The sequence below is a fragment of the Theropithecus gelada genome, chromosome 10 (genome assembly GCF_003255815.1).
Source record: "Theropithecus gelada isolate Dixy chromosome 10, Tgel_1.0, whole genome shotgun sequence".
Classification (NCBI taxonomy): Eukaryota; Metazoa; Chordata; class Mammalia; order Primates; family Cercopithecidae; genus Theropithecus; species Theropithecus gelada.
This window is the reverse complement of record NC_037678.1, coordinates 4,667,141-4,693,356: the sequence shown is the minus strand read 5'-3', so window position 1 is coordinate 4,693,356 and position 26,216 is coordinate 4,667,141. Positions and strand designations below refer to the sequence as shown.

Sequence of the window (26,216 nt, the reverse complement as noted above, 5' to 3'; positions counted from 1 at the left end):
TTTGCAGAACTTTAATTAAAAGGAAGCCGCTTTCTCAATTACCCCAAGGGCGGGGCAACCGGTGAAAACCCCAGGGTTGCCCTCCCCAGCTCAAGCTGATGGTTTGGGGGTCTTCTTTATCTGACCCCTGGGCCAGCTGGGGAATCTTCCCCGGTGCCCCTGACAACGCGGTGAGGGCTGCCGCTAAGGTCATGGAGGGAGAGGGAGCTCCTGCCCCGAGGCACTAGGCCCCCAGTGCTGGCTCTCCCAGCCCCTCAGGCAGGAGCTGACAGCTGCACTGACAAGGGCTCTGAGATCCACAGTGAGGCCCCGGGGCCTCCCCTGGAGCCCTGACCACAGGCCACTTCCTGGTCCCCACCGGACCTTTGGGGGGCAGCCATTGCCGAACAGTCATGCTGAGTGAGGTCCACAAGTGTTTAAGGACCTGGTCCAGCTGTGAGCTCCCCACACCCGTGCCCAGCCCCACGGAGCTCCCAGGAGGGCAGTGAATGTTCACTGCTGCCAAAGGAATGCCGTGAGATCACAGGAGTCAAATTGCTGGCTGTTAACACGAGCGAAGCACGGCTGCTGTCCACTGCGTGCCAGCCGCACTGACTGCTGAGCTCTCAGGGCCTCCTCCAGCCCTGAGGTCTTCCCCAGGGTGGCCCAAGCCCTGTTTTACTGAGGAAGAAACAGAGGATCCTGGGGTGAAGGAACTTGCCCAGGGTCAGCCTTGTCAGGTCCGTGTCACTGGTGGCTTCCCCCGTGGGTGTGTGAGTGCCCTAGGCTGACAGGATCCCTGCTCTGCCCCCAGAGCCTCAGGGCCCAGCTGAGGCTGGTGGGCTGGTGGAGGAAGATGCCGTCCTGTGGGACCGACCCCAGCTGTAGCCATGGATATGCCCAAGCCAGGCTTTCCCCGAGTTGAGGGGGAGTTAGCCTCCGCGTCCACAGAGGCACAGGCACACGCTCAGCCCCATCCGTGTCCGGGCTTTGTACTGCCCACGCTGCCACTGCCAGCAGCAGACACCCTGCCGGCCTCTGTGCCCTGCACACGCCTCACAGGCTACGTGGTCATGATGGAGCTGTAAGGGAGAGAGCCCCATTTTGCAGATGAGGAAACTGAGGCTCGGAGATGTTAGGACACCCAGATCTGGGTCCATGCGGGAGCAAGGGAGCTGGGCACTGACATCAAGGCCATGCCAGGCCCCAAATTCTGACCAGCCCCGTTCAGTGCGGAGTCCCACCAGCCCCTCAGGAGTTTAGGCTCAGCTCTGGGCTGGGAGAGGGGTGGGGTCGTGGAACTGGGCTGGGCGGTTGCACGGCACGGCCCCTCACAGGCCTTGAAGCAGGTCAGCAGGGACTGGGCCCTGGAACCCCTGCCCCTGAGCTCGTCTGTGCAGTGCTGGGGCTTCCTGGAGGAGGTGACATGTGAGCAGGTCTTGAAGGATGTACAGTTTAGTTGGCAGAGAAGGCTGGATGGTCACCTTGGGCAAGAGGTAGTGAGCCGGCAGACCCGGCTGGGAGCAGTGGCCCCAAGAAAGGGCCCTGAGATCTTGTGGGTCTGAGCATGGGCCTCTCTGGCCCAATTCACAGGGAACCTTGGGGGATGTTTGGGCTCCCAGTAGCCACGGAGCCCTGAGGAGGACCCGGACTGACCGCTGTGTGGTCCTGCATGGCGTGGAAAGGGGAGTGGGGTGGGCTGCTCTTTGGAGAATGCTCCCCGTTCACTTCTGAGGCAGAATTGGAGCTTCACGAATTCATTCATTCACTCACGTATCCATTCACTTGTTCTTCTGTTTGTCTATTCTACCTTCATTTGTTCTTGTTCGTGTGTTCACTCATTCACTTATTCATTCACTTGCTCATTCATTTCTTCATTCCCTCGTGGTTTCTCCTTCACCCCACTCTCTCCATTCATTCACTCACTCACTCTTCCACTTACATTTCATTCCTGGGTTCAATCCATTACTTTACTGTTTGGGAGGCTTTGGCAGGTGCCGGTGTGGGGCTCACGAGGGGGGACCTTTCCACAAAGGAGGTGATGAGCAGTGGCAGACGGCAGCTGTGAGGCCTGTGTGAGGGGTTTTAGAGCACCCAGCGGGTGGGACCTGCCCAGGTGGTTCCCTGGCCCTGGGGTGGGGCAGGCAGTGGTCCAGGTATGGTGCTCCTGGCCCTGCACACTCTGGACCCAGTCCCTGCTGCTGGGGACCCTCAGGCCTCCCAGAGCTCCCCTCCCCTGCAGGCACCCAGGACAGAAGCCAGCCGGCCCGAGCTCTCTGGGGTCCTTCCCGTGTCACCACCAGTCAGGCCGGGAAGGTCCGATTCTGCCCTGGGCAGCGGGGGCAGCACTGCCTTCTCTGTGGCCCACTAACCTCCGCGCCTCTCACTGAGCCCTGGACCTGCCCAGGCTCCTTGTCTGGTCTCCTTGTCAGGAAGCTCCTTCTGGAAGGGTCCACACCTTTCTCACCTTGCAGGGTCTACCTGGGAGGCCCGGGGCTGGGTGGTGTGAGGTCGGTCTCATAAGATGGGTCACACGGGGCCTCTGCACGCCCTAGGGGCACAGGCGTACTCTGCCCACTCGTCTTGTTCCCCACAAAGCAGCACCCACAGGCACAGCAGCAACCAGGCCTCCTGGGATGTGGCAGGTGGATCAGTCCTTCCTAACCCCAGGTGAGCCAACCTGAGCCTGGTGACAAGGCTCCCTGTGCCACCCACCCTGACCTGGGACCTCGGCGACTGTCACTAGCATGCCCAAAAGCTCTCAGAGAATTTCTGGAACTTCTCTTTCCTGTGGTGGTCTCATTAGGAGCATTCTAGCACAGTCTCCTGGGGTTGGCTTTCGCCAGGGCTGAGTGTGGGTAACTGCGCCACCCCCTCGGGTCTGCAGGAGCCAGCAGCCCAGCCTCAGGAGCCCTTGTTTGGAGTTGAGCCCCTGGGTTTGGGCAAATGTGGCCAGGAGAGCAGCGCAGCCTGTATGGCCGGGGGTCAACCAGTACCCAGGAGGCTCCAGAGCCTTGAGTCAAACTTCAGGGCTGGACTCACTTCATGGTTTTCAAAGGTTTTTAGCAGCAGAGCCCCTTTGTCAAAACAACTCTTTTGTGGGACCCTGACTTGTAAAACCATCAAGGTGAAGTGCCCTGTGGAGGGGGGTCTGAGGGCCACAGACCCTGCCTGAGCCGGCCCTGGACACCCGCCCTGAGCCCTAGACCACATCAGACACGCCCCAAAGTCCCCCCAATGCCCCAAAGTCCTCCCACACTCTGCACCCCGAAGTGACGTGTGACTTGGTGGCCTCTGAGTCAACCATGCCAGCGATCCAGGCCCCAAGCCCCTCTCCCTCCAACACATGCAGGATGAGATGGAAGAGGCTTTGCAGCTTCTGCCGCCTGGCCGCCCCCCTGCAGCTTCTGCCACTTGACTGCCCCCCTGTAGCTTCTGCCGCCTGGCTGCTCCCCCAAAGCCCCACCCAGTGTGAGGGCAGATATGTCCTCTTAATCTGTTGGGGCCAATTGTCCTGTGTGATTTGGTTCAAAACGTATTCACTGAGCCCTGCTGTTTGCAGGCTCCAGGGCACTCCAGAAAGATGTCCAGCCTTCCGTTCTTCTCCAGAAAGATCTCCAGACCCTAAGGATGGGTGCATGCGTTGAGGGCCGCATCGGGGTCCCCTAGCCCCAGAGTGTTCCTGGGTCTGACACTCAGTACATTCTTCCCAGGGCAGTCTTGGTATTCAGGGGTGCTCAATAAATACATTCAATGGACGAAGGTGCACCTGAGCTCGTGTTCTCTAGCGACCTGAGCACAGCCGGGCTGGGAGGGTCAGATGATCCCTGGCAGGAAGGCCTGGGGCAGGGCATGGGAAAGGTAACAGCCACTGGTCACTGGACATCCACTCTGCACAACACCTCATTCCTGATGCCCACGAGGGTCCTCGAGCAGGGGCCAGGATGACCTGGGCCAGGCTCAGGGCCAGGTGATTTGCTGCACTCAGAGCTCCAAGTGTCAGAGTCGCCCCTCACCCAGGCCTGGTGCACACCATCACCCACCCGACCAGCCATCATGCCTGTGGGCTGTGATGAACCAGGACCCTTGCTTTTCTCCCCAAACCCCAGTTCTGGAAGCCCAGCTGCAGCCAGCCCCGATGGACCCTCTTCTGTCCCCTGCTCCAGAGGAGCTGTCCCTGGGGTCTTCTCTGAGCCTCTCTACCTGGGCCGCCTGCGGGAGGCTGAATGATGGCCTGCAAAGATGTCCAGCCCCTGGTCCCTGGATTCTGGAGAGGTTGCCCTGCAGGGCAGATGGGGTTGAGTTGAGGATTTTGAAATGGGGGGATTATCCCGGATGATCCGGGTGGGCCCTAATGCGATCACAGGCATCCTTTCAAGAGGGAGGCAGAGGGAGCTTCGGCCCCGAGGCCGTGGGAAGAGGAGCGCAGGGAGATTTGAAGATGCTGCCCTGCAAGACCGGGTGATGCCGCGGCAAGCCGAGGGCGCCGGCAGCCATCAGAGGCTGGGCCCTCCCTTGGAGCCTGGAGGTAGTGGGGCCCCACCCACCCCTGGATTTGGACCCAGGGATGCCAATTTCAGACTCCTGGCCTACAGAACTGTGAGAGAATAAATGTCATTTCAAGTCCCGTTTGTGTCATTCATTCCAGCAGCCCCAGGAAACCGTGCCCTCCCACCCCAAGTTCCCCAGCATGGAGGCCTCTTTGCTGTCCCCACTGGTGGCTCAGCCAGCCTTCCCAGGCCTCTCCAAGCCTGGGAGCTCCTGGGGGGCATCTTTCTTGGGGCACAGCTCAGGGGCCAAAATGGGGCCATCAGAGCAGCACCACCAGTAGGAGGACGCCGGCCCCCACATGGCTCACGGAGGCCCCGCAAATGGCTGCAGGGAGTCCTGGGCAGGGAAGGGCATCCCCTGGGAAGCAGGGAGGGCTCCAGCCAATCTTACGATGCAGAGCATCACTGCACAGCACACCAAGAGGAGGTGCGCCGGAACAAGGGCGAGAGGGGGAAGTTGCCAGGCGAGTTCAGGAAGGGCTGGGGAGCTCAGGGAGGGTGGGGACCCTGGGAGGCTCTCTGGAGCGGGAGGCTGTGCGGGGTGGGGCCGGTGGGGTGACTCAACCAAGCGTGTGCTTCAGGCCCCAAACCCTCCATTCGAGCCCTTTTAGGAGTAAAAACAAATATTTTTGTTGCATAGTGTGTGTGTTGGGGTTGAGTTTTCTTCTTAAGGCTAAAAATAGGTGCATCTCCTTGTCCCCGCAGGGATTCCTCCCGCCCCACCCAGAATTGTGCAAGTCCGGGTCTGGCGCTCCGGGTCTTGTGCCAAGTTTTGACTTCACCGCCAGCGATGGGTGTAGGAAAGGTGGCAAAAAATGATTATGAGATGAAGGTTAGGCGGGCCACTCCCAGGCGGGTGGCATCGACCCTGTCCTGGAAGAGGCATCGTGCCCACTGAGGCCTGAAGGGTCACCGGGACCGGGTGAAGGGGCTGTGTCTCTGCCTGAGGGAACTGCCAAGGTCAGGCTGGGACAGTCCTGGACTTACTGGCCCCGGCTGGGCTGGTGTGAAGACCGAGGGGGCTAGTGAGGGAGCCAGGGACCACCGGAGGATGGGAAGTCTGCAGGGCCTGTGGTGGATGTGGGGTGTGGGGTGCAGGGTAGACATGGGGAAATGATGGTCAGCCACTTCACAGGGTTTGGGAAGGACGGGGACACTGCAGCCCTGAGTGCCTGCGACGGGCAGAACAGCGTGGGGGTGCAACTTGGCATGAACATAGGCACCCCTAGGAAAGGGGCCTGTAGGGTGCAGGGGGAGACCAGGGCACGTGGCCCCAGGGGATCCCCAGAAGGGAGGGGCAGTTCAGGGAAGGCGCAGCTCTTATGAGATCATGATAAGTACAGAGGGGATGGAGGGTCCAGGGACGAGCCCTCTGGCTGGCTGGGGACAGGAGGGGACCCAGGGGCCAGTGAAGGGAGAGAGGGCCCTGGGGAGGAACTGAAGAGAGGTGAGAGACACCAGCTGAGGGGCCCTTGAAAACCAGCAGAGAGGCTGGGGCACGGGGCTTCTGGGCCTCAAGGCTGAGCCAGATAATGGTCACGGGGCAATTCATAAACTGTACAGTGCTGTCGACACAAGGGCAAGGGGCTGTTTGAATCTTCACCAGGAAGCGATCCAGCTGCCATGAAAATCCCCGTCCAGAGCCCCGACTTCCCAGAAGCCAGCCCTGTGCTGCCCCCCAGGTCTGCAGAGCTCCCGGGGACACAACCCTGCCTACCCCTACTGCACCCACACCTCCATGTCCCCTCCACCCGTGGGTCTGCCCAGGGGAGGGGAGGGACCTTTGCTGGGCCCTGAGCAGGGCGGGTGGCTAAGAGACCTCCCAGGGCTCCTGGCTTGGCTGCCAGCTTGAGGGATACAGCTGCTCTCTGCTGGTCTCTCGGCCCCCAAGGCGGGCGGAGGGAGGGGCTTCTGCAGAGTGCGCCTCCCCGCTGCTACCCAGGCACTCTCAACCCAGCTTACAGGGGAAACTGAGGTAGCACGAGGCCAAGGTCACACAGGTAGACCCCACCAGAACCTGAGAGTGGCTGTCCAGCCCAGAACCCCTGCTCTCAGCCTGCTCCTGGGCCGGGCTGGCCAGTCCTTCCACCACAGGCCACGCCAGGTCAGTGAGGGGTAAGTGCCTCCCACCCCAAGTTCCCCACTGAGCTTGTGTCCTGGTTCCTTTCCCTATCCCTAGGGGGCCCTGGAGCAAGTCCCCCCACACCTGAAGGATAGCTGGGGTGCTCACCCTGGGCCGGGCACACCCTTGCCTCCTCTGGCCTTCCCCATCCTGGGGTCCCTGTCCAGGGCCTGCCTAACCTCTGTGCAGGGACGCCCCTGGTCTCCCTGCAAAATGCCTCCGGAACCCCATGCTTCTCCCGTGCCCCTCTTGCCCTGACCTGAAAGTGGCCTCCTTGCCATCTTCCTGCCTCCTCCCCTGCCCCTGTGGGCTTTTCCCTGCACTGCAGCTTGGGGACCATCTTAGAAATGAAGGCAGACCATGTCCTTGTCTGCCACCAGCCCTGCAGTGCCCACTGAGTCACTGAAAGGAAAGGCCACATCCTCTTGGTGGGTCAAAAGGACCCTGCTCTCTACCCAGTCACACCTCTGCATTCTCTCCCCCCACCCCACCCCCCGCTGCCCCGGCTCTGTCCCAGCCACCAGCCTCCTTACAGCTCTTGGCCATCAGTCATTCTCACGCCTCCCAGCCTTGGGCCTGGAACTCCATCCACACCCTCCACACCCCACTCCCTCCTCTCCTGTGCTGCTGTCTCTGTGTGGCCTGCTCTGCCTCTGGCTCTTCCTGAACCATGATGACCTCCTTCCCTGCTAAGTGCTTGATGATTTATCACTCCTGCTGCCTTCACAGTAGGTGTTTATGGTCTCACATCCCCCTCCAGACTGTCACCTCCCTGTGGGCAGGACTTTTGCCAGACACATGGCAGTAGCAAGAACGTCTGTGGAACCAATGAACAAGGGTGAGACAGAGCTTCTCATCTCTGAAGGGAACTCCCAGTGTCAGGCACAGGAGGAGAGGCTTCCCCCAGACCCTTGGCCCAGAACTGCAACCCCTTCCAACCACAGAACAAAGTCTCCTGGTACCTACAACTAAACATACAGCCTCTCAGCATCTCAGAATTGTGGAATCAGAACATCGGGGGCTGCACACCTCCCTCTCCATCATGGAGATCAAACCATGCTTGAATTCCTCTAGTGGTGGGGAATTTCCTCTTCCTAGTGGCTTGGCTAGACTGAAAAAGGCCTTTCTAATGCAGCCAGAGGCCTGTCCCTGCTAGGCCTCCTAGGGTTGCCCCCTGCAGTTTCTAGAATGAGAGGTGCTGGTGGATCCACATAGCAGTAACCCTTGCCACAGAGCGGAGCCCTTTGAGATAGAGGAGCGCCCCTCCCTGCAGAGTACACTCCCTGTCTCCCTGAGATAGTCCTGGTGACTCAGATCTATCACTGCCTGCTCTCCCCCTCCCAGAGTGTCTGTGGTTGAGATTTAATCAATCCCTCTTCCCTGGGAACCTGGAGGGGAAGTGGATGTTAGTCACCCTGTCTGTGACAGGCCAGCCTGTCTCCCCCCTTAGCAGGCAAGGTGCCCCCCTTGCAGGGCTACTTGACAAGGAGCTCAAAGCCCTTGGCATTGGCTTGTTGGTGCAATGCAGGCAGGTATGACAAGCCTGGGGGGGCAGCCTGCTCTGTGCCCACCCAAGCTCAGCCTTTCCTGGGGTCCAATATGAACCCCAGGGATCAGCCTGTCCAAATAGGGCAACTGAGGTCCAGAGGAGGAATGTGGAGGCCTCTCTTGGAGGGCTTTTGCCAGGCTAGACTGACCTGGGGAAACAGCCTCCTCCCCAGGGCAACCTGAGGCCAACTGCCCTAGCCCACCAGGCCTAGGAATAGCACCAAGAAGGTGGGAAGGGGCTAGGAATAGCACCAAGAGGGTCCCCAGTGCCCAGCCCTCACTCCCCACTCCCCTACAGCCCCATGACAGCATGGAACACTTTCATCCTGGGACCTGGGAGCTTGGCAGGCAGCTGGGGGTGGCTAGGCAGCAGCTGGCACCCAGGCCTTGTCCAGAGGGCACCAGGCTGCAGGGTCACAGGTGGGCAGGATGGGGGGTGAGAATTCCTGCTGAATGCTAGAAACCATGGGGCTCGAGAGCAAGAGTCCCCTCTGTCCCTCCAGAATCTTCTCAAACCTTGTCTCCAAGCTCCACTGGCCCCTGCCCCAGCTCCCACTAACTCCATCTCCACTGTCTCTTCAGTTACCCCAGGCTCACTGCTTCCTTTCCCTCTGCCTCCCACTGTCTCCCCCGTTTCCTTTCCTACTTTTGCTTCTGGTCTCACCCTCCACACGGCTCCTCTAGGAAGCCGTCCCTGAGTGCCCAGGCTGGGCTGCGCTGCTGGCCCCTACTTCCCTCCGTGGTAGACTTGGTCATGGAGGCTGAGGGGAACTGTTCATTTGTTATTCTGTCCCTCGTCCTGGGGCTAACTGGGAGAGGACCCCACTTGAGACTCAGCTCTGAGACCCCACAACACCCAACCACACTCCAGGCACTCAAGTGCCCAGCAGTGATGGGCACGTGAAGACATGAGTGAAGAAACGAGTGTGTGACTGGGTGGATGCCATGGGCTGTGCTTGGTGGGAACCAGAGGGAGGGCTGGAGCCAGGGGCCAGGGAGGAACCATGGGCAGGCCCCCCACCCATCTGGAAAAGTGGAATGGTGTGCACAGACAGACCCAGCTGGCAAGTGGCCCCAGCTGTGGCTTGGCCCCAGCAGCTCGGACGGGGGCTTCTAGAGCTGCAGACACCACAGGGGCCTCTCCAGGGGTCCTGTCCAAGACCTTACACTGGGCTTGTCCTGGCACTGTGCTTGTGAGGCCACCCTTAGGCCTCAGACTGGGTGGGCTGCCACCCAGGGAGACCAGTGTGGCCTTAGTAGGACACCTGGGTCTGGACCCAGAAGGTTTCCAGGCCTTGCCCTGATGGCCCCAGGACTTTGTCTGCAGGTGGAGTGAGAGGACTCATGAGCCTCTGCCCGCATCTCCTCCCCGCTGCTTCCGAGTGAGGCTGGGAGGGTTTTTCCTTCTGTGGCTACAGGACTCCAACTGTGAGAGGTACGTGGCCCAGACCACAAGAGGACAGGACAGTGGCCTGGAAGCCCAGGCTGCCTCCCCTTGCCCAACCTCCATGTGTCCCAAGGTGGGGTCAGCAGAGGACTCAAAAAAGAGCTGGGTCTCCAGTTCTGACTGGAGGCACTGCTCACCCCAGGGTCCCAGCAGGAGCACCTGCCCAGGGCAGGCTGTAGGTGAGCTCTGGGTCCTGGGATCCCCTCCCCTTTGCGTTTTGCTGGCCGCCTGCCCACTGGGCACTGTCTGTCTATGGGGCATTGCTGTGGGCATCAACACGCAACTCCCTGGATCCCCAAAACTCACAGGTTCTGATTCCCAAGGGTCCTAGGGCACCCAGGCCAAGCGGCTCTGAGTCCCCAGGTCCATCAAGTGCAAAGACCTGATGAACAGACAGGGAGAACCCCAGGGAAGGAAGGCAAGTGCAAGCTCAGACTCAGAGGGAAACAGGCGAGGACGAAGCCCGGGGGACCGCCAGTTGGATTCCCCAGTTCCCGTGGCGGAAGGAGTCTGCAGCACCTACGCCAGCTTCGGACTCTCCCAGGAGCAAGCTGGCGGCTCTGCTGGGGGAGCTCAGGCTGTCCTGTGTGTCTGGCACACGGTGAACCAGGCACCCCTCCCTGTGCACCGCTCTGCCCCTCTACCCGCCAGACTGTGGCCCCTCCCAAGGGGCCAGCAGGACTAGCCCAGCTTGGGGAGAAGGTGGCCCACGGCCCCTCCTTCCTGATCCCCCTCCTTTACCTCCCAGTTCTGGGAGTTGTGAAGTTCACCCAGATATCTAACTCAGATCTTGCCTGCTGCTTTTTTAACTGGGTCTTTCTTGTTCTGTTGGTGAAGATACAGTGTTGCTTGTCATCTCTCTGAGACCAGCCGTAGCCGTTCTTTTCTCCTTCATCTCTCTGTGAACTTGGACAAGGTCCCTGGGCCTCTGTGTCCCCTCGTGGGCGGAGGCATATGAGTTGGGTAGAAGGAAGACACCAGAGGGCCTGGGTTCAAATCTTGATTCTGCCTTTCACTGGCTGTTGAGCTTGGACAGGTCCCCTTACTCTCTGTGCCTCAGTTTCACCATCTGTAAAATGGAACTAGCGCTGACCTATTTGGGGAAGGGGTGTTGTGAAGGTTGTGGACATGTGTGGAATAGGCCCAAAGTCTGGCACAGGGGTGTGCTGGTCCTCAGCCAGCTTGGGAGACAGGGGCCATCACAGAAACAGGACTCCTGCCCCTAAGGGTGGGAGCTGAGGCAGCAGAGGAGAGAGCTAGACTATAGCCAGCTTGGTGCAAGCCAGCATCAGGGAAGGAAGGGTGTGAGGTGCATCCTGGGAAGAGCCAGTGGGAGCAAAGGCAGGACTGGGGCTCACTCTGCAGGGGGGCAGGGAGGGAATGTGCTGTGGGCACCACAGTGGGTCAGGAAGGACTCTAAGGGTACACCAGTGAGACATCCTCTGCCCTCCAGGGCCAAAAGGCCCCTGCATGCTCTAGCCACCAGACAGTGCCGAGTGAAGGGTGCAGGCAGCCCTGTGGGGCAGGGCAGGGTGGGAGCCAGGGCGGCAGCTCAGCTGTGAGCCAGGGAGGGACGTGGATCCTCCAAGAGAGGAGGAGGGGACGGAGGGGACCAGGTGGCAGCAGGGCAGAGGCTCTGTTCCCTTACGTCCATTCTACAGAGCAGGAAGCCCAGGCTCAGAGGCCCGGAGGAGCGAGTGCAGAGAAAGTCCTTTCCTCGCTCCCAGAGGCTGCTGCCTCGGTCGTCAGCTGTTGCATACCCTGAGATGGGCTGCCAGCCTCACTGGCAGCTGTGGGCACAGGCACCGCAGGGGAAGTGGGGAGAAGGGTGAGGGGTCAGAAGTTGGGGCCAGCCCAGGGCAGCACTGAAGTTGCAAAGGAACTGGCCAGCGAGCCTGGGTAGAGGTGGGCTGCCAGAACTCTGGCCCTTCTAGCCATCGGTCCCCACACCTTACTCAGCAAAGCCCACAGGAATGGCCTATGTGTGGGAGCAGCCGGGTGGCAGGCCTGGTGTGGGCGACACCTGCAGGGCAGGGCTGGCCAGGGCTAAGCACGTGGGGTCACCACCCCATGTAGCAGTGAGCCACTGAGTGGGGGTGCGAGGGGCTGGCCAGGGGGAAATGCTCCCAAAATGTAAGCCTTAGGTGGGGAGCCTGGGGCTGGGGTCAGGTGGGCCCCGAGGCCAGGCCAGCGGCAAGGGCGAGGCCTCCAGCGGGCCCCCTGGGAGGATGTGCAGGGCAGCCCGAGGGGACTGGGCGGGGATTGAACCAGAGCCAAGAAATCAGTACAGTCTGGGCACCAGGGCCGGGCATCTCAGAGGCTTCCTCATTCCTGGCCCTGTGGGAGTAGCCGGACCCCAGCGTGCCGCTGCCGCCGCCGATTCGCTTACTGTCTCACGGGGAACCAGGGCCTCCTGCCAAACTGCCCAGCCCAGGCCCCATGCACGCCAGCCCCATGGGCCCTACTGACCACCAAGTCCTGGCCCCAGGCTACCCCCTGCTCTTCTATGGGGAGACTGAGGCTGTACATCCAGGAGGGTCGCCCCAGAGGCTGCCCATGCATCAGGAAGGAACAGGGCTGGGGCTATGAGTCCAACGCTCTTCTGGCTGTCGCCCCTTCTCCGCACCCTGGAGGGATCCATTCCCCTTGAGAAGCCCCTCCACTGGGATCTGGGTCTGGGGCCAGTTCCGTGGGTGCCCAGGCTGGGCACAGCAAGGATGGGGTCTGTTTGATCAGCAGTTTCGCCCAATGCCAGGCTGCTGGGACAGCAGGCAGTGGCCAGACCGGCCCTGCCACATGCCTCCGCCCCTCGGGGGAGCACTGTGCATTGCCGTGTGCACAGCTCTCACAGGCTGCAGGCTGGGAGGCCCTGCCACAGCTGGGCTCTGGGGAGGAGCAGTGGAGCCTGTGGCCAGCCGCAGGCTGTTGAGTTTCTGGGGGCCTCATGTCACCTTCCCAGGCCTGGTGAGATCAAGGCAGGCCCCAAGGCTGTGGAGCCAAAATCCACCAGACCCAGCTGGATGGACCTACAGGGACCCTGAAAGCCAGACGCCACCCTGGTCAGAGTGGAGCAGAGGCTCAGGGGCCTATGGGGCCTGCTGTCCCTTCTTCTTACAGTAGCTCCAGCCCAGCCCCCGGTAACCAGGTGCAGGCCCACGGCCCTCCTGTCCCTGCAGCCTGAGCCTGGTGCTGTCAGCAAGGCCTCAGGGTCTGTGTCCAGTGCCCCAGTGCCCCTGGCTGGGTGGGGCCAGCCCAAAGGTGCCTGGAGGCAGGTAGACATGACTCGAGCTCCAGGGTGGGCTCTGGGCAAGGTTCTCTGGCGTGAGGATGGGAAGGACGGCCCACAGAGGGGCACGGGGAAGCCAGATAGCTGGGGGCACATGAGGGCCTCAGGGGCTCGTCCTCGGTGGGCAGAGCATGTGTCCCCACTGGTGGGGCCGCAGCTGCAGGCGCATCGCATGGGGACTCCACACACACTCACTTTTCTGATTCCAGCTTTTATTGGGCTGAGCGCTCCCCTCCAGGGGAGGCCGCCGTCAGAAGGGCGGGACGCAGCACCTTGGTCGCCATCACCCCCATCTGGGCCACCCTGACCCCGTCTCACCCAGGCAAAGGGCCTGTTGCTGACAGACTTCGGGGTGGGCAGGGGCTCAGTGGGGTGCCCAGCAGCCAAGGGACAGTGCGAGTGGCTCGGTGGCATCAGGGGCCCCGAGGGTCTGTTCAAGCAGAAGGAGGAGCCTGGTTCGGGAGATGGGGGATGGGATGGGGGATGGGGATGGGGATGGGGAATAGGGATGGGGAATAGGGATGGGAAATAGGGATGGGGGATAGGATGGGGGATGGGGGATGGGGCCGCAGCCATCCCCCACTCCAGTACCCAGTGTAGGTCACAATAATTTAAAGACACTATAGACATTTCGACGCTATATAACATCATAAGTTAACCAGGTTCCTTGCAGAGGCTGCCGGGCCTATGGACTCAGGGGTGTTCTGGGACTTGGGGAAGGCGAGGGGATGGTGCCAGGCTGAGGGTGGGGTATTCATGGTGGCCCAGAGACTCACAGCATCCAGGCATGGTTAGGGGCACAGGGGCTGGACCACAGGGTCAGAGCCCAGGAGGGACTCACTTGCCCCAGGCTGGGCCCAGGCCCTTGGCTTCTTGGCTGCTCAAGAACACATTCCCACAGGCTTCCAAGAGAACACACCCTAAATGGGGGCCAGGCCGTGGGCAGTGGAGGGTGCACCAGGAGCCAGCGGCAGACCATCCCCTCTGGCCTCGGATGAGTTCCTCCCTCTGTCACTCACGCTCCTCAGAGACGGGGTTGGAGCGTCCAGAAAGGACACGTCCAGCTCTGGATACAGATTTTCTCAACATTGCAGTCAAGGTGAAAGGACTAGGACAGGGCCAGACAAACCCTCAAAGGCACCGAGGGGAGTGCAAGCCCCAGTGAGGCTGTCATGGCGGGGAGGGAGCAGCCGAGTGCCTCAAGGCATGGGAGCCACCTCTTGCCACCCTGGGCATCCTGATGTGTTCTCCTGGGTCCAGAGCCCCAGGCTGGGCAGGAGAAAGGTGTAAGCCTCCACTCACAGCTGCAGGGTCTCTGGCAGGTCCTTGTGCCACTCTGGGCCTCAGAGTCCCCATCTGTCAAATGGGACAAACATCCCTGACCACTCACCACCTGCCTGCCCACCCCGCAGCGGCACTGTCCCAGGGGTCAGGCTGGCTCCAGGGGGAAGGGGGGCTCTGTAAACTGGAGGTGCCAGGCCGGGAGGGCGACAGGATGAGGGAGGGAACAACACACTCCTGGAACCTGATGTGGGTGACATTTTGATTTGCTCGATATTCTTTTCTTTTTTCATTTTGTTGTTTGTTTGTTTGTTTTTGAGACAGTCTCGCTCTGTCACCCAGGCTTGAGTGCAGTGGCGCAATCTCAGCTCACTGCAACCTCCACCTCCTGGGTTCAAACAATTTTCCTGCCTCAGCCTCCCAAGTAGCTGGGATTACAGGTGCGCGCCACAATGCCCAGCAAATTTTTGTATTTTTAGTAGAGACAGGGTTTCACCATGTTGGCCAGGCTGGTCTCAAACTCCTGACATCAGGTGATCCACCCGCCTCGGTCTCCCAAAGTGCTGGGATTACAGGCATGAGCCACTGCGCCCAGCCATTGATAGGATTTTCAAAAGAAGGAAAGATGGCCTGGAGGAGCCTGTCCATGGCTCTCCTCCAAGGCCTGGTCAGGGCTGTGTGGTCCGACGCGCCCCTGCCCAGCTTACTTCTAGAACCCGCAGGCACTGCGTGGTCCCCATCAACCCCAGGCTGCCTCCGCTCTGCAGGGGCAGAGGGCCAGCCAGGTGGGGCTGGGAAAGGAAACAGAAAGGGTGTTGAGGGGATGGGCTGACACAAAGTACGGAGTTACGACTGGCTACGCATTAGTGCTGAGAATCCTCTTCTGATACTAAGAAAACATAAATAATTTGTGTCAACATCTGTCCCCACCGCCCCAGGGCCCAGCGGCAGACCCGGCCTGGGAATCGGTCTTGAGGGGCCAGCCAGCGTAGCTTTTCTGTGTCCATGTTGCCAGGTGGGGCAGGGGACGCTCAGTCTCGTGGTCACTTTGCTCTCTGGGATACACGTGTGTCCTGGAGGTTCATTTTCCCAGAGAGAAGAAAGGGAACTTGCTGGGCCCCATCGAGGAGCACAAGGCCCCTGGCCTTGCTCTCTCGGTGGGTCACGGGGGCTGTTCTGCTGCAGGAGGTGATGGGAGGAGGTGGCAGGAAGGAGCCCCAGGGAGGTGGGTAGAGGGCGTGGGCCCCGGCCGGTGTCCTCCTGCACGTGGAGCTCCTCGCTTCTGCACCCGCCTCTGCCTGCCGCTGGCAGCACCAAGGCAGGGAAGGCGAGGATGGATGTGCAAAATGCCGCTGGGTGTCTGGGGTGCCCGCGGCCGCCTCCGGGCCCGGCGTCACTTGCAGGTGAAGACCTCGGTGCGCTCGCTGCAGGTGTTGCACTTGACGAAGCAGCACCAGTGGAATTTGCAGTTGCACTGCCACACCTTGGTGTACTGGTGGGTGTTGTAGCCTCGGCCGCAGCACATGGTGTCACAGCCGTCCGCACCGGGCGACGTGCGGTTGCAGAGGCGGCCCTGCGTGCCCACGCTGCCCGTGGCCGCGTCCTCCTCGCAGTAGTTGGGTGACTTCTCGATGTACACCAGGTCCGTCTCCATGGGCTTCTGATAGCTGCGCAGCTGTTTGATGCGCAGGAAGGTGGGCTGCCGCAGGCGGCTGGCCCGCACCACCTCCACCTGCACGGCCGCGTTGTACTTCTCCTTCAGCAGGTGGCCCACCTCTCGGAACTTGGGCAGCGTGGTCCAGCAGGTCTTAGTGGTGCAGGAGCCAGACACGCCGTGACACTTGCACTCCAGCTGCATTCGGTCCTCCAGAACCTGAGGGCGACAGGGAAGCTGCTTGGCACGGCACGGCCCAAGCTGGGCCCCTCCAAGTTCCCCTACCCCTGCCTCCAGCCCACCCCTGGAGCCGGCTCCTTCACTTGCAGCTGTGTGACCACGGGTAAGTGTCTCTCCCTCTCTGAGCCTCAGCCTCCTCACCCATTACATGGAGCTGCTAACAATAGGTCTCCACTGCATAGGAGGGTGTAAGGGTGCAGTGAGAATATTTGGGACTTGGCAAAGCCTGCTGTACATTTATCGAAGGTATTTTGTTAGACTCTCACAGCCCTTCAAGGAGATGCTATGTCCTGGTCATGCACTGGTGAGGAAACTGAGGCTTGGGGCTGTGGGACGTGCTGCAGGTCACAGGTGGGGTTCGCCCAGCAACAGTAGGTACTTAATAAATGCTCATTACCCCACCCTGCCATCTCTTCTGCTCCCCACCCTCAGGCTTGGCATAGGGTCTGGCATGCAGTTGGTGCTTAACAAATGGCTGTTTAATGGAAGCCTGAAGTGCCGGTGGCCCTCGGTGCACATTTGCCCAAGGCCGGGGGGTGAGCAGGGGAGGCGAGTACACGGGTCAGTGAGGCCCGGGCGTGCTGAGAAGCCGACAGCCCCGGCCCGCCCGCTGTTGTTCTTCCTCCTCAGCTCCACAAGGGCCCTCCACGGGTGCAGTGTTTTCCTTGGGCCTCCCTCCATGGCCCCAGAAGGCTGATTCCCAGAGCCAGCCCTGACCCCAGGTACTCATTTACCCGGATCGAAAGGGCCCTGCCAGCCGGGCCTGATTGAAGATGGGGAATTATTAGCTGGCGCCCCGCGGCTGCAGAGGGGCCATTTGTCAGCTGTCAGAGCTCTGCTGGCCTCGCTCGGCAGCCCAGCCCTGCCGGGGCTTGGCCACCCTCTGTCCCTCGGGCCAGAACTCACAGTCATGGGGCACCTGCTGTTGGCCCCCAGCTCTCCCCAGTGGAGAAGTCCCCCAGGAAATGAATGAATGAATGAGTACAAGAAAAAGAGGGAGAGAAACAGCTCCACAGAGATGGCTACTGCCCCGAGCAGCTTCCCTGGCCTGGCTGCATGAGGTCCTCTGGGGCTCGCAGGTCAGCATGGGACACAGCGAAGGTGCTGCAGGAACCCAGGAGAGTCCAATCCTGCTGGAGTCAGGCTGCTTGAGGTAGGGGCTTCCTGGAGGAGATGTGGGTATTGATGGATGTGTCGGAGCTCATTAGAAAAGGGGACAGCATTCCAGGAGGGGTTCAACATGAGCAAAGGTCTGGAGATCACCAAGCATGAAGGAAAAGACTGGGCCCAAAGGCTCAGCAGGTGGGTGCTGGGTGGGCCCTAGGCTGGCAGCCTGGAGCTGGGGTGTCCTCTGCTCTGCATCAGTGATGCCCTTGGGCAAAGACTGGAGAGACTGGGGAGACTGGGGAGAGGTGACAGAGCGAGGCTGATGCCCCTCCCAGGATGGCTGAGGGTGGGAGGAGTCCAGGAGTCCTGAGAAGAGGGTGGGGCAGCTTTGGGGAATTGCAGGGCTCAGAGGCTGGGCTGAGGGGCATCTGGGCCAAGGTCGTGGGCCAGAGCCTGGACTGGGTGTCTGGGCAACCCCCAGAGAGTATATTGGGACCTCCTCCCTGCCTCCTGCCCCTCTCCCATCCTGTCCATCACCCCAGCTCCCTGTTCATCTCTGCTGGGATCTGTCCCCTCCCGGAAAAGCCCGTCCCTCCACTAACCTGCCCCTCAAGCCTGGAAGCATTGCTGGCCCTGGCCACACGGCCTGCCCAGATGCTCCCCAGGCCAGGCGCCACCCCAGGAGCTGCCCTGATGGTGGCCCCTCTCGGAGTTCCCAGCCGGGAGAAGTTCACCCCACCCCTGGCTGTTCACCCTCCTCAGATGGGCCTGGATGGCCGGAGACCTGGCAGGCCTGTCCAGACTAGAGGGTGTGCAGGCCACGTGGTCCAGGCTCAAGCTGCCCTCTAGTGCTCCCGCTGTAGCCCAGGATGGCTGCCCCTGGTACTGTGCTCGGCATCCCTCCCCCTCCTCCCTCGCCTACCCCTGTCTCCCAGTCTTCATCGAGGCCAGGGAGCCCAGTCGTATGCTACTGCCCGCCTGGGGACAATCGGCCCCTGCAGGGCCAGGCCGGTGACCATCCACAGATAAAGCCTAATGGGCCGCTGTTTGCAGAGCGAGGGGCCACATCCTCGCTTGGCTGGATCCCTTGGGTCAGAGCCTCTCCCAGGAAGTGATCACAGGGTTCAAGAATGTGCCATTTCCTTCACCAGTGCCCTGGCTATTCGAGCCACAGCAACGGTGGCGCCAGCGCTGAGACCTGCCCCCGCCCCAGGAGACCACCTGGCAGGGCGCAGAGTGAGCTCATCTTGCTCAGAGGAGCTGCAGGCTGCAGCAGGGGCCGCTCCTCCAGGCCTTGGTTCCTCCTCGACCCTGGGGGCCTGGTTGGGTGGTGGGGTGGTGGACTGAAGGGGCTCCAGGACAGGGCCGATTCAATGTTCTTTCCCGAATAAGGGTGTAGCCTGGAAGCAGTGCTCAGGTATAGCCAGGCAGGGGAGTCATGGGGTTGGTGGACTAAAGTCCTTCTAGGGGGAGGCTGACCAGCCCAGGAGCCTGGCGTCCAATATTCCAGCCACAGGGGCCGACAAAAGGCATCTCACCCCGGATCCTGGCGATGGCCTGGGGCTGTGGAACGAGGTGCCTCACACCCTCTTCCACAGCACCTCCCATGCCTGCTGGTCCCTGCCCCTAAGTGTGGCCCTGACCTGTGAGCCCCTCAGGGACACAGCCCATGTCTGCTTCACCCTCTGACCACCAGCCCACAGAGTGGATTGAGTGTGGCCTCAAGTGAAGTTATGTCGTGAGCCACTGGCCGAGGAGAGAGCGTGGAGGGTGTGCCCCTCCCAGGATCCGGCACTCCCATTAGGATGGTGTGAATGATATGCCCACCCAGCAGGACGCTGTGGACCCTCAGTCAGGGAAGAGCTGTGCCAAGATGTGGGACATGGCCAGCTAATGGGGTTCCCAGCCCCCAGTTCCAGGAGCTAGTGGCACTCCACAGCGATGGCTTCTAACCTCATGTCACCAAGAGAGGTGCCCTCAGCTGTCCTGACACCAGCCCCCAGGCCTCTGCAGATGGACAATCTCCTGCCTTCACTGGGTTGGTTTTGGGGGCATGGCCTCTGTCTGCCCTGCTGACCTGCCCCACACAGCAGTGGGGACCATGCACCAGGGGCAGAGCCAGCGCCGGGCACTGGGCACTCAGGTCTCCAAAACCTCAGGGGCTGCTCAGAGCTTTCTGCACAGGCACCCTGTGGCAGCCCATTAAAGGCCACTCCAGCCCACCAGGGAGCTTGGGGAAGGGCAGCCAGGGCCTTGGTCTGGTAGAAGTGGGGGCAGGGCGGGGGCGGGCCTTCAGACTCTGCCCATCTCACTCTTGCCCACCAGGGACACCAGCCTGGGCCACATGCCAGCTTGGGGAATGGCACAGTAACCCCCCAAAGTCATGTTTGCTCAGAGCCTTGGCAAGTGACTTTATTTGGAAGTGAGGTCTTTACAGATATGATTAAGGAAAGGATGGAGAGGAGGTCACCCTGGGTTGTCCAAGTGGGCCCTAAATCCAATGAGAGGATCTATACAAGAGATGGAGAGGGCCAGGCGCAGTGGCTCACGCCTGTAATCCTAGCACCTTGGGAGGCCAAGAGGGGTGGATCACCTGAGGTCAGGAGGTCCAAGACCAGCCTGGCCAACAAGGTGAAGCCCCATCTCTACTAAAAATACAAAAATTAGCTGGGCACAGTGGCACACACCTGTAATCCCAGCTACTCGGGAAGCTGAGGCAGGAGGATTGCTTGAACCTGGAAGGCAGAGGTTGCAGTGAGCAGAGGTCAGGCCACTGCATTCCAGCCTCCAAGCAAGACTCCGTCTCAAAACAAACAAACAAACAAACAAACAAAAAAGAGATGGAAGAGAAGAAGACTCAGGCTCAGAGGAGACCTGGTGAAGACAGAGGCAGGGGCTGGAGGGAGGTGGCCACAGCGGAGGAACACTGGGAGCTGAGGAATGCTGGGAGAGCCAGGAAGCATCCTCCCCTGGTGCCTAGAGGGAGTGCAGCCCTGCCAACCAGCACCTCGATTTTGGACTTGGGGCCCCAGCGCTGAGAGAGAACAGATGTCCTTTGCCGTAAGGCCCCACTTGCGCCACTTGTCTGTGGCAGCAAGTCAGCTGCTCTCCACCCACCTCACTGCGCAGTGGGGTCCTGAGGAAGTGGGGGGACAGAGGTGGGCCTGGTACTCTGTGATGGGGCCAGGATCCCAGCATCAACCCAGGAAGGGCTGGACTCAGTGCTTATGGAAATTTCCAGAAGCCCCACCCTACACTCACCCCCCACCGCCGTGATGAGCACCGTGCTCTTTTAAAAGGACCCTGTCCTGAGGGTTACCGTGACACCACCACCCTTGGCCTTTTCCAAGGGCTCAGGCCACACTTGCGCCCCACAGGTGCACAGGATGGGGGCTGTTGGAGGGGCAGTGAGGAGTCGGGGGGACAAAGTGCATTGCACCTGCTGTGCAGATAAGAAGGCCAAGGCTCCGCAGAAGCATGGGTCAACCAGGGCCTCACCGACCATCCGAGACAAGGCTGGTAGGAGAGTTGGCCACTGGTGGCATTGTCAGAGCCCTTTCCTGTGGCTGTCCTCTTTGTCCCCTGCCCACCTGTGGGGACCGTCACCAGTCTTCTTGTTTTCCCACCTCCTGTCTCCCCAGGGGCCAGTCCTACCTGCCTCCATTTCCCTTCTGCCTTTCCATCACTTGTGAGTCACCAGACACCTCCAAGTCCCATACCAAGTCAGCCCTGGGGTTCACACGGCACCCTAGAGCTAAATCAAACACAACTCTGGCCCTTGAGTTGGTCAGTGTCACTGCCCCAGGGCCCTGCAATGACACCTGTACCCCAGAGACCAACAACACCCTACCCGGCCATCCCCGCCCTGGTCTTGCCACACTGCCTACCACGACCTGGGTCCCCCATGCCTTTACCTGTGCTATTCCCTCTGCCTGGAGCGTCCTTCCCCGCTTCTCTGCTGTGTACACTTCCCCACGAGCAGGGACCCGAGCCACTCAGCCAGGTCTGCTGCTCACTCTGGGCCTCATTCTTATCTTTAAAATGGGGACAGTGAGAGCTTCTTCCCCAGGGGTGTGAGAAAGGCTCTGCTCAGAACCTAAGCAGCTGCAGAGGCTCAAGGGTGGTGGTGGTTCCCATGAGGGCTCAGCCTCGCCTTCTCCTCCTACTTCTCCTCCTCCTCCAGGGACTCCCCCAGGGAGTCCAGGTAAGTGACCCACACTTTCCTCTGGCCTCTTAAGGTTCGTGAACCTCCATTTATGGCATGGACTGTGATCTGCCTGTACCTGGAGACTAGTGTTCACATGCTGTCTGTGAGTTCCTTGGAGGCAAAGGCTGTGTCACTGATTCCTTCATCCATCCATCTATCCACCCATCCATCCATCCTCCCATCCATCCACCCATCCACCCACCCATCCTTCCATCCATCCATCCCCATCCATCCATCCATTCATCCACCCATCCATCCACCTACCCATCCACCCATCCTTCCACCCATCTTTCCATCCATCCATCCATCCATCTATCCAACCATCCATCCATCCCTCCATCCATCCATCCCCATCCATCCATCCATTCATCCACCCATCCATCCACCTACCCATCCACCCTTCCTTCCACCCATCTTTCCATCCATCCATCCATCCATCCATCCATCTATCCATCCATCCATCTATCCATCCATCCCCATCCATCCATCCATTCATCTACCCATCCATCCATCCATCCATCCATCTATCCACTCATCCATCCACTCATCCATCCATTCATCCATCCACCCATCCATCCACCCAACCATCCACCCACCGATCCATCCTTTCATCCATCCATCTACTTATCCATCCATCCTTCCATCCGCCCATGCATCCCATCCACACATCCACTCAACCATCTACTCACTCATCCACCCATCTATCTACCCATCCATCTATCCTCCCATCCACTCATCTATCCATCCACCCACCCACCAATACTTCCATCCATCCTTCCACCCACCCACTCATCCTTCCATCCATCCTTCCACACACCCACCCATCCTTCCATCCATCCATCCCCTCATTCATCCATACTTCCATCCACTCATGCATCCACTCATCCATCCACCCATCCATGCATCCATCCTTCCATCCATCCATCCACCCACCCATATACCCATTCTTCCATCCATCCATACACTCATACATCCACCCACCCATTCATCCACTCATACATCCACCCATCCATCCTTTCATCCATCCATGCATCCAGTCATCCATCTACTCACCCATCCATCCACCCATCTATCCACCCATCCATCTATCAATCCACCCATCTACCCATCCATCCATTCATCCATCCATTCACCCATCAATCCGCTCATCCATCCACCCACCTATCCATTCACCCATCCACCCTGCCATTCATCCATCCACCCATCCATCCATCTAACAATAACTTAATAACCACCTGCATAATAACCTCCACATCTACAAAAGAAAGTCAAATCGTTGGCCTGGTGTTCAAGATCTCTTCTTGAACAGGCCCTACTTCTTGTGCCAGGCCCTACTTGCTTCCCAAGTCCTGTGGCCATCAAGCCTTCACTCTGACACTCTCCTACACAACCAGGCCCTCACCATCCTGGGTGTGACCCCTGCACCCCTCTTGTGGACGTGGTTCCCATAGCCAAGGCCTTGTCTGATTCCTCTCTGCCCTGTGCCCAGCCTAGCACCTGGCACAGAAAAGGGCAGTGAGCGACCAGTGGTCTCAGCTATAGTCCCTGGGCCCGAGGGATTCTTCAACTCCTCTTTGCCTGGAATGGCAAGTCTGCCCCACACCTGAGGAGCCCCCTAGGCTCTGCTGCCCTGGGTGCAGCCCCCAGGCCTCGGAGCCAGAGCCAGCTGGGTGTTCCACTTGGCTGGCCACCCTATCTCAGGCCATCTTGCCGCCGTGCGGCTGCTCCTCCCAGCCCAGTATCTGGGGCCCTCATCTCCAGCGGGCGGAGCCCGGCTTGCTCTGACTTCTTCCCCAGTGTGTCCCTGCCTGAATTTCCTCCATTGCCACCCACCACACTCCGTCCCACCCTGTGCAGGAGCAGCCTGCTCCCCAGCAGACCCCGGCTCACAGCGTCCACCTTCCTCAGGCTGCTCCTGCCTCCTGGGGGCATCCCTTCCTTGCTGAGTAAAAAGGCTGCCTCTGTCAGGAATTCTTTCCTGGTGTGCTGATGTGACCTCTGGGACCAGGAACGCCAAGGGCAGGGACAGGGGCTGTGGCCTGGGACCTCCCCTCACCAGGTACCCAGCCAAGCCCAGCTCACACCCTGCATGGAAATGGGGTCCCCGCCTTAGCTGGGGGCTGTGAGCATCGCGTCAGCACTCAGAGCCTCAGCTCTCACGTCTCTGGATGGGGATAGCCTCCTCCAGGTATTAGGAGGCTCAGAGCCATGCACGTGGAGGACCCAGACGGCCCCACCTGCTGCACACCTATGGAGACTCAACTGCTTCTGCTAGAAGAGGAGCCTGAGGCTCCGAGAGGTCAGCGGGTGACATACCAGTCCCAGCTAATGCCCCCACCAGCCGCACCCGCACCCTACCTTCCTGCCGGCCTCATTGTTGTGCAGGTTCATGAGGCGCCGCGCGTTCTTCTTGATCTCCCGAGCGTCCACGAAGCGCCGGGAGAAGTCGATGCCGTAACGCACGTCGGCCGAGCAGCCACCCCACTTCCAGCCCTCGGCCTGGTTGTAGTAGCCCTGCTTCTCTCGGTCACAGCCGCAGTTGCTCAGGTTGCCTTGGCTGCAGGCAGCAGTGACAGCGTGCGCTACGCCAGCCGCGGTGATGGCATACGTGAAGGCAGCCTCACGGCTCCCTGCGGGGACAGACAGGTGCACAAGTTGAGGCCCCAGGCCCTGGGCCAGGTGGGCTCAGGGGATGAAGTGCCGGGCCTCGATCCACCTGCTGTTGGCCAGTTGTGTGACCCTGGGCTCATTGCTTGCCCCTCTGAGCCTCTGACTCACCAAAGCAGGGCTGATGGGAGCCACCTCTCAGGGCTATGGTGAGGGCAGTACCTGGAATACAGGAGGCCCCAGTGCACCCTGCGACCTGCCCTCCAGCATGCAGCACTGCCGACAGCTTCTCTCCCTGTTCCCAAGACTGGGCGGGAGAGGCCCAGTTTCCCCAGCCCTGAGAGTGAGCGGTGGGGACCCGTGGAGGGGATGGGTATCCCTGCCTCTGCCCCTCCCCTCTGCCAGCCTCCCAGGAGCCCCTTCTCATGAACGGGCATTTGCACTGACCCCGTGGGGACCAGCTATGCATGGCCAATGGAAGCTGGGGCCACGGGGAGCATGGGGGGCCTCACCCCCACCCCAAGCCAGGAACCCAGGTAGAAGTCACACAGCTCAGAAGCCCTTTGTTGCCATCTCCCCTCTTGGTCCACCCACCTTCAGTCCATCTCCAGATCCTGGGCCCCTTTTCCTCACCTCCTCCTAATACCCCTGCCTGACCCAGGGGCCCCAGAACTGCCTGGACCTGGGCAACAGTCCTCCCTACCTCCCTCATCCCCCCAGCCACCAGCTGGTTCACTCCAAGGGCTGTCTGGCCAGGGCCCTCGCTGGCACCTTCGCTGATTCCCTCTGCTGGTAGAGCCAAGCCCACGGCTGAGCTGGGAAGGGAGGGTCCCAGGTCAATGCCCGCTGGCTGCCCCAGCCCTCTCTCCCCATCCTCTGCCCAGAACAATGACTCAGTCTTTCCAGGCGCTGCCCACATCCCCTGGGAATTATGTGGTCTTTTGGTGGAATTCCCTCCTGCTTCATACCCAAATACCAAGGACCTTCCAAGGCCCAGGTCTGAGGCCTCCCCGTCCAGGCAGCCTTCCCAGACCCCCGGACAGAAGGGAGCACTTGGTGCCTGACCCCTCAGTTCCAAATCTGACCCAGATCCGGACACCCTCTCCCTGGTGGGTCTTACAGGTGGGGACTTCCATATGGGCCTGAAGGCCCCTGAGATGGGCAGGTTCAGCTCTCATTTCCTCTTTGTTTTCCCCAGCCCCAGGCCAGGCCCTGTGCATCCTTCCATCCCGACCCTGGACTCTTGGGTCCCTCTCAACCTGCCCCTGCCTGGGTCTGTGTCATTCCTATGTCCCCAGCACCTGGCCCATGTGGACACTGAGCAGGCTCAACCGCGCCAGCTGGAGGACCAAGACCCAAACTCCAGCGAGCGGGAACCTCCCTGCCCATCTCAGCAACAGGCAGAACAGGGCCGGTGCTCAGCCCAGGAGAGGGCAGCTGGAGACTCACACTGCTGGCATGGCACAGTCCCCTGCCCAGCACCCGCGAGCACCCGCACAGCCCTCAGTTGCCCACTGCTGTGCCTGTTATTGGGGCTGAGGTGACAGCCCACAGATTGAGACACAGTCAAGTCAGGTCTGTTCTATGAACAACCACTGAGCACCAACGGCATGCCCAGCCTTGTGCTAGGGGCTACGTGTGTGCTCTGGGGCCACTTCGTTGCCTGCAGCCAGCTGGGGGCTCAGCCAGGTGGGGTCCCTCTTCCCTAGGGTATCTTCCATCAGGGTGAGAACTGGGGTGGGACCCACCAGCGTTAGGAGAAGACCTTGGTGGGCTGTCTGTCTGCTGTCATGGAGGGAGCCACGGCTTCCTAGGAACTTCCTTCCTGAGAAGAACTAAGGGGAGGGTAGCGTCCAGCATTCCTCCCTCCCCAGCAAGGTTCGAGACTGCAATGATCAGCCTCCTCTGAGCTGCAGGCAGCACGGCCCCTGCCTTCAAAGGGCCTCATCCTGCCAGCCTCTCCTCCTCTGGCCGCTGTCCACCCACACTGCCCACTCTCTGCCTGGGCCAGGGCCAGGAAGATTTAGGAATTCACCTCCCCGAGTCTAAATTAGGTCGAGATGACCCGAAGGGAAGCCCTTGCATGATGTGTGAAGTGGGGTATTAAACGCCCCATCCTGTCTGCATTACCCAAGCACAGCAGGGCCTGCTGGCAAGAAAGCCTTGGAAATCTCATGGGGGTAGGGGT

At 60.4% G+C, this 26,216-nt stretch overlaps 1 protein-coding gene across 2 annotated transcripts in view; it reads right to left on the bottom strand.

Annotated features, from left to right (window-relative positions):
- Positions 1–13,133: 13,133 nt before the first annotated feature.
- Positions 13,134–26,216, bottom strand: part of WNT7B (Wnt family member 7B) — a 56,609-nt gene continuing 43,526 nt past the window's right edge. For both annotated transcript variants that reach the window (XM_025400147.1, XM_025400146.1), the window contains exons 3-4: positions 23,780–24,051; positions 13,134–16,086 (exon numbers count right to left, since the gene is read on the bottom strand). In XM_025400147.1, the coding sequence (XP_025255932.1) occupies positions 15,607–16,086; positions 23,780–24,051 (752 nt within the window). In that variant the 3' untranslated portion in view covers positions 13,134–15,606. The remainder of the gene's footprint in view (positions 16,087–23,779; positions 24,052–26,216) is intronic.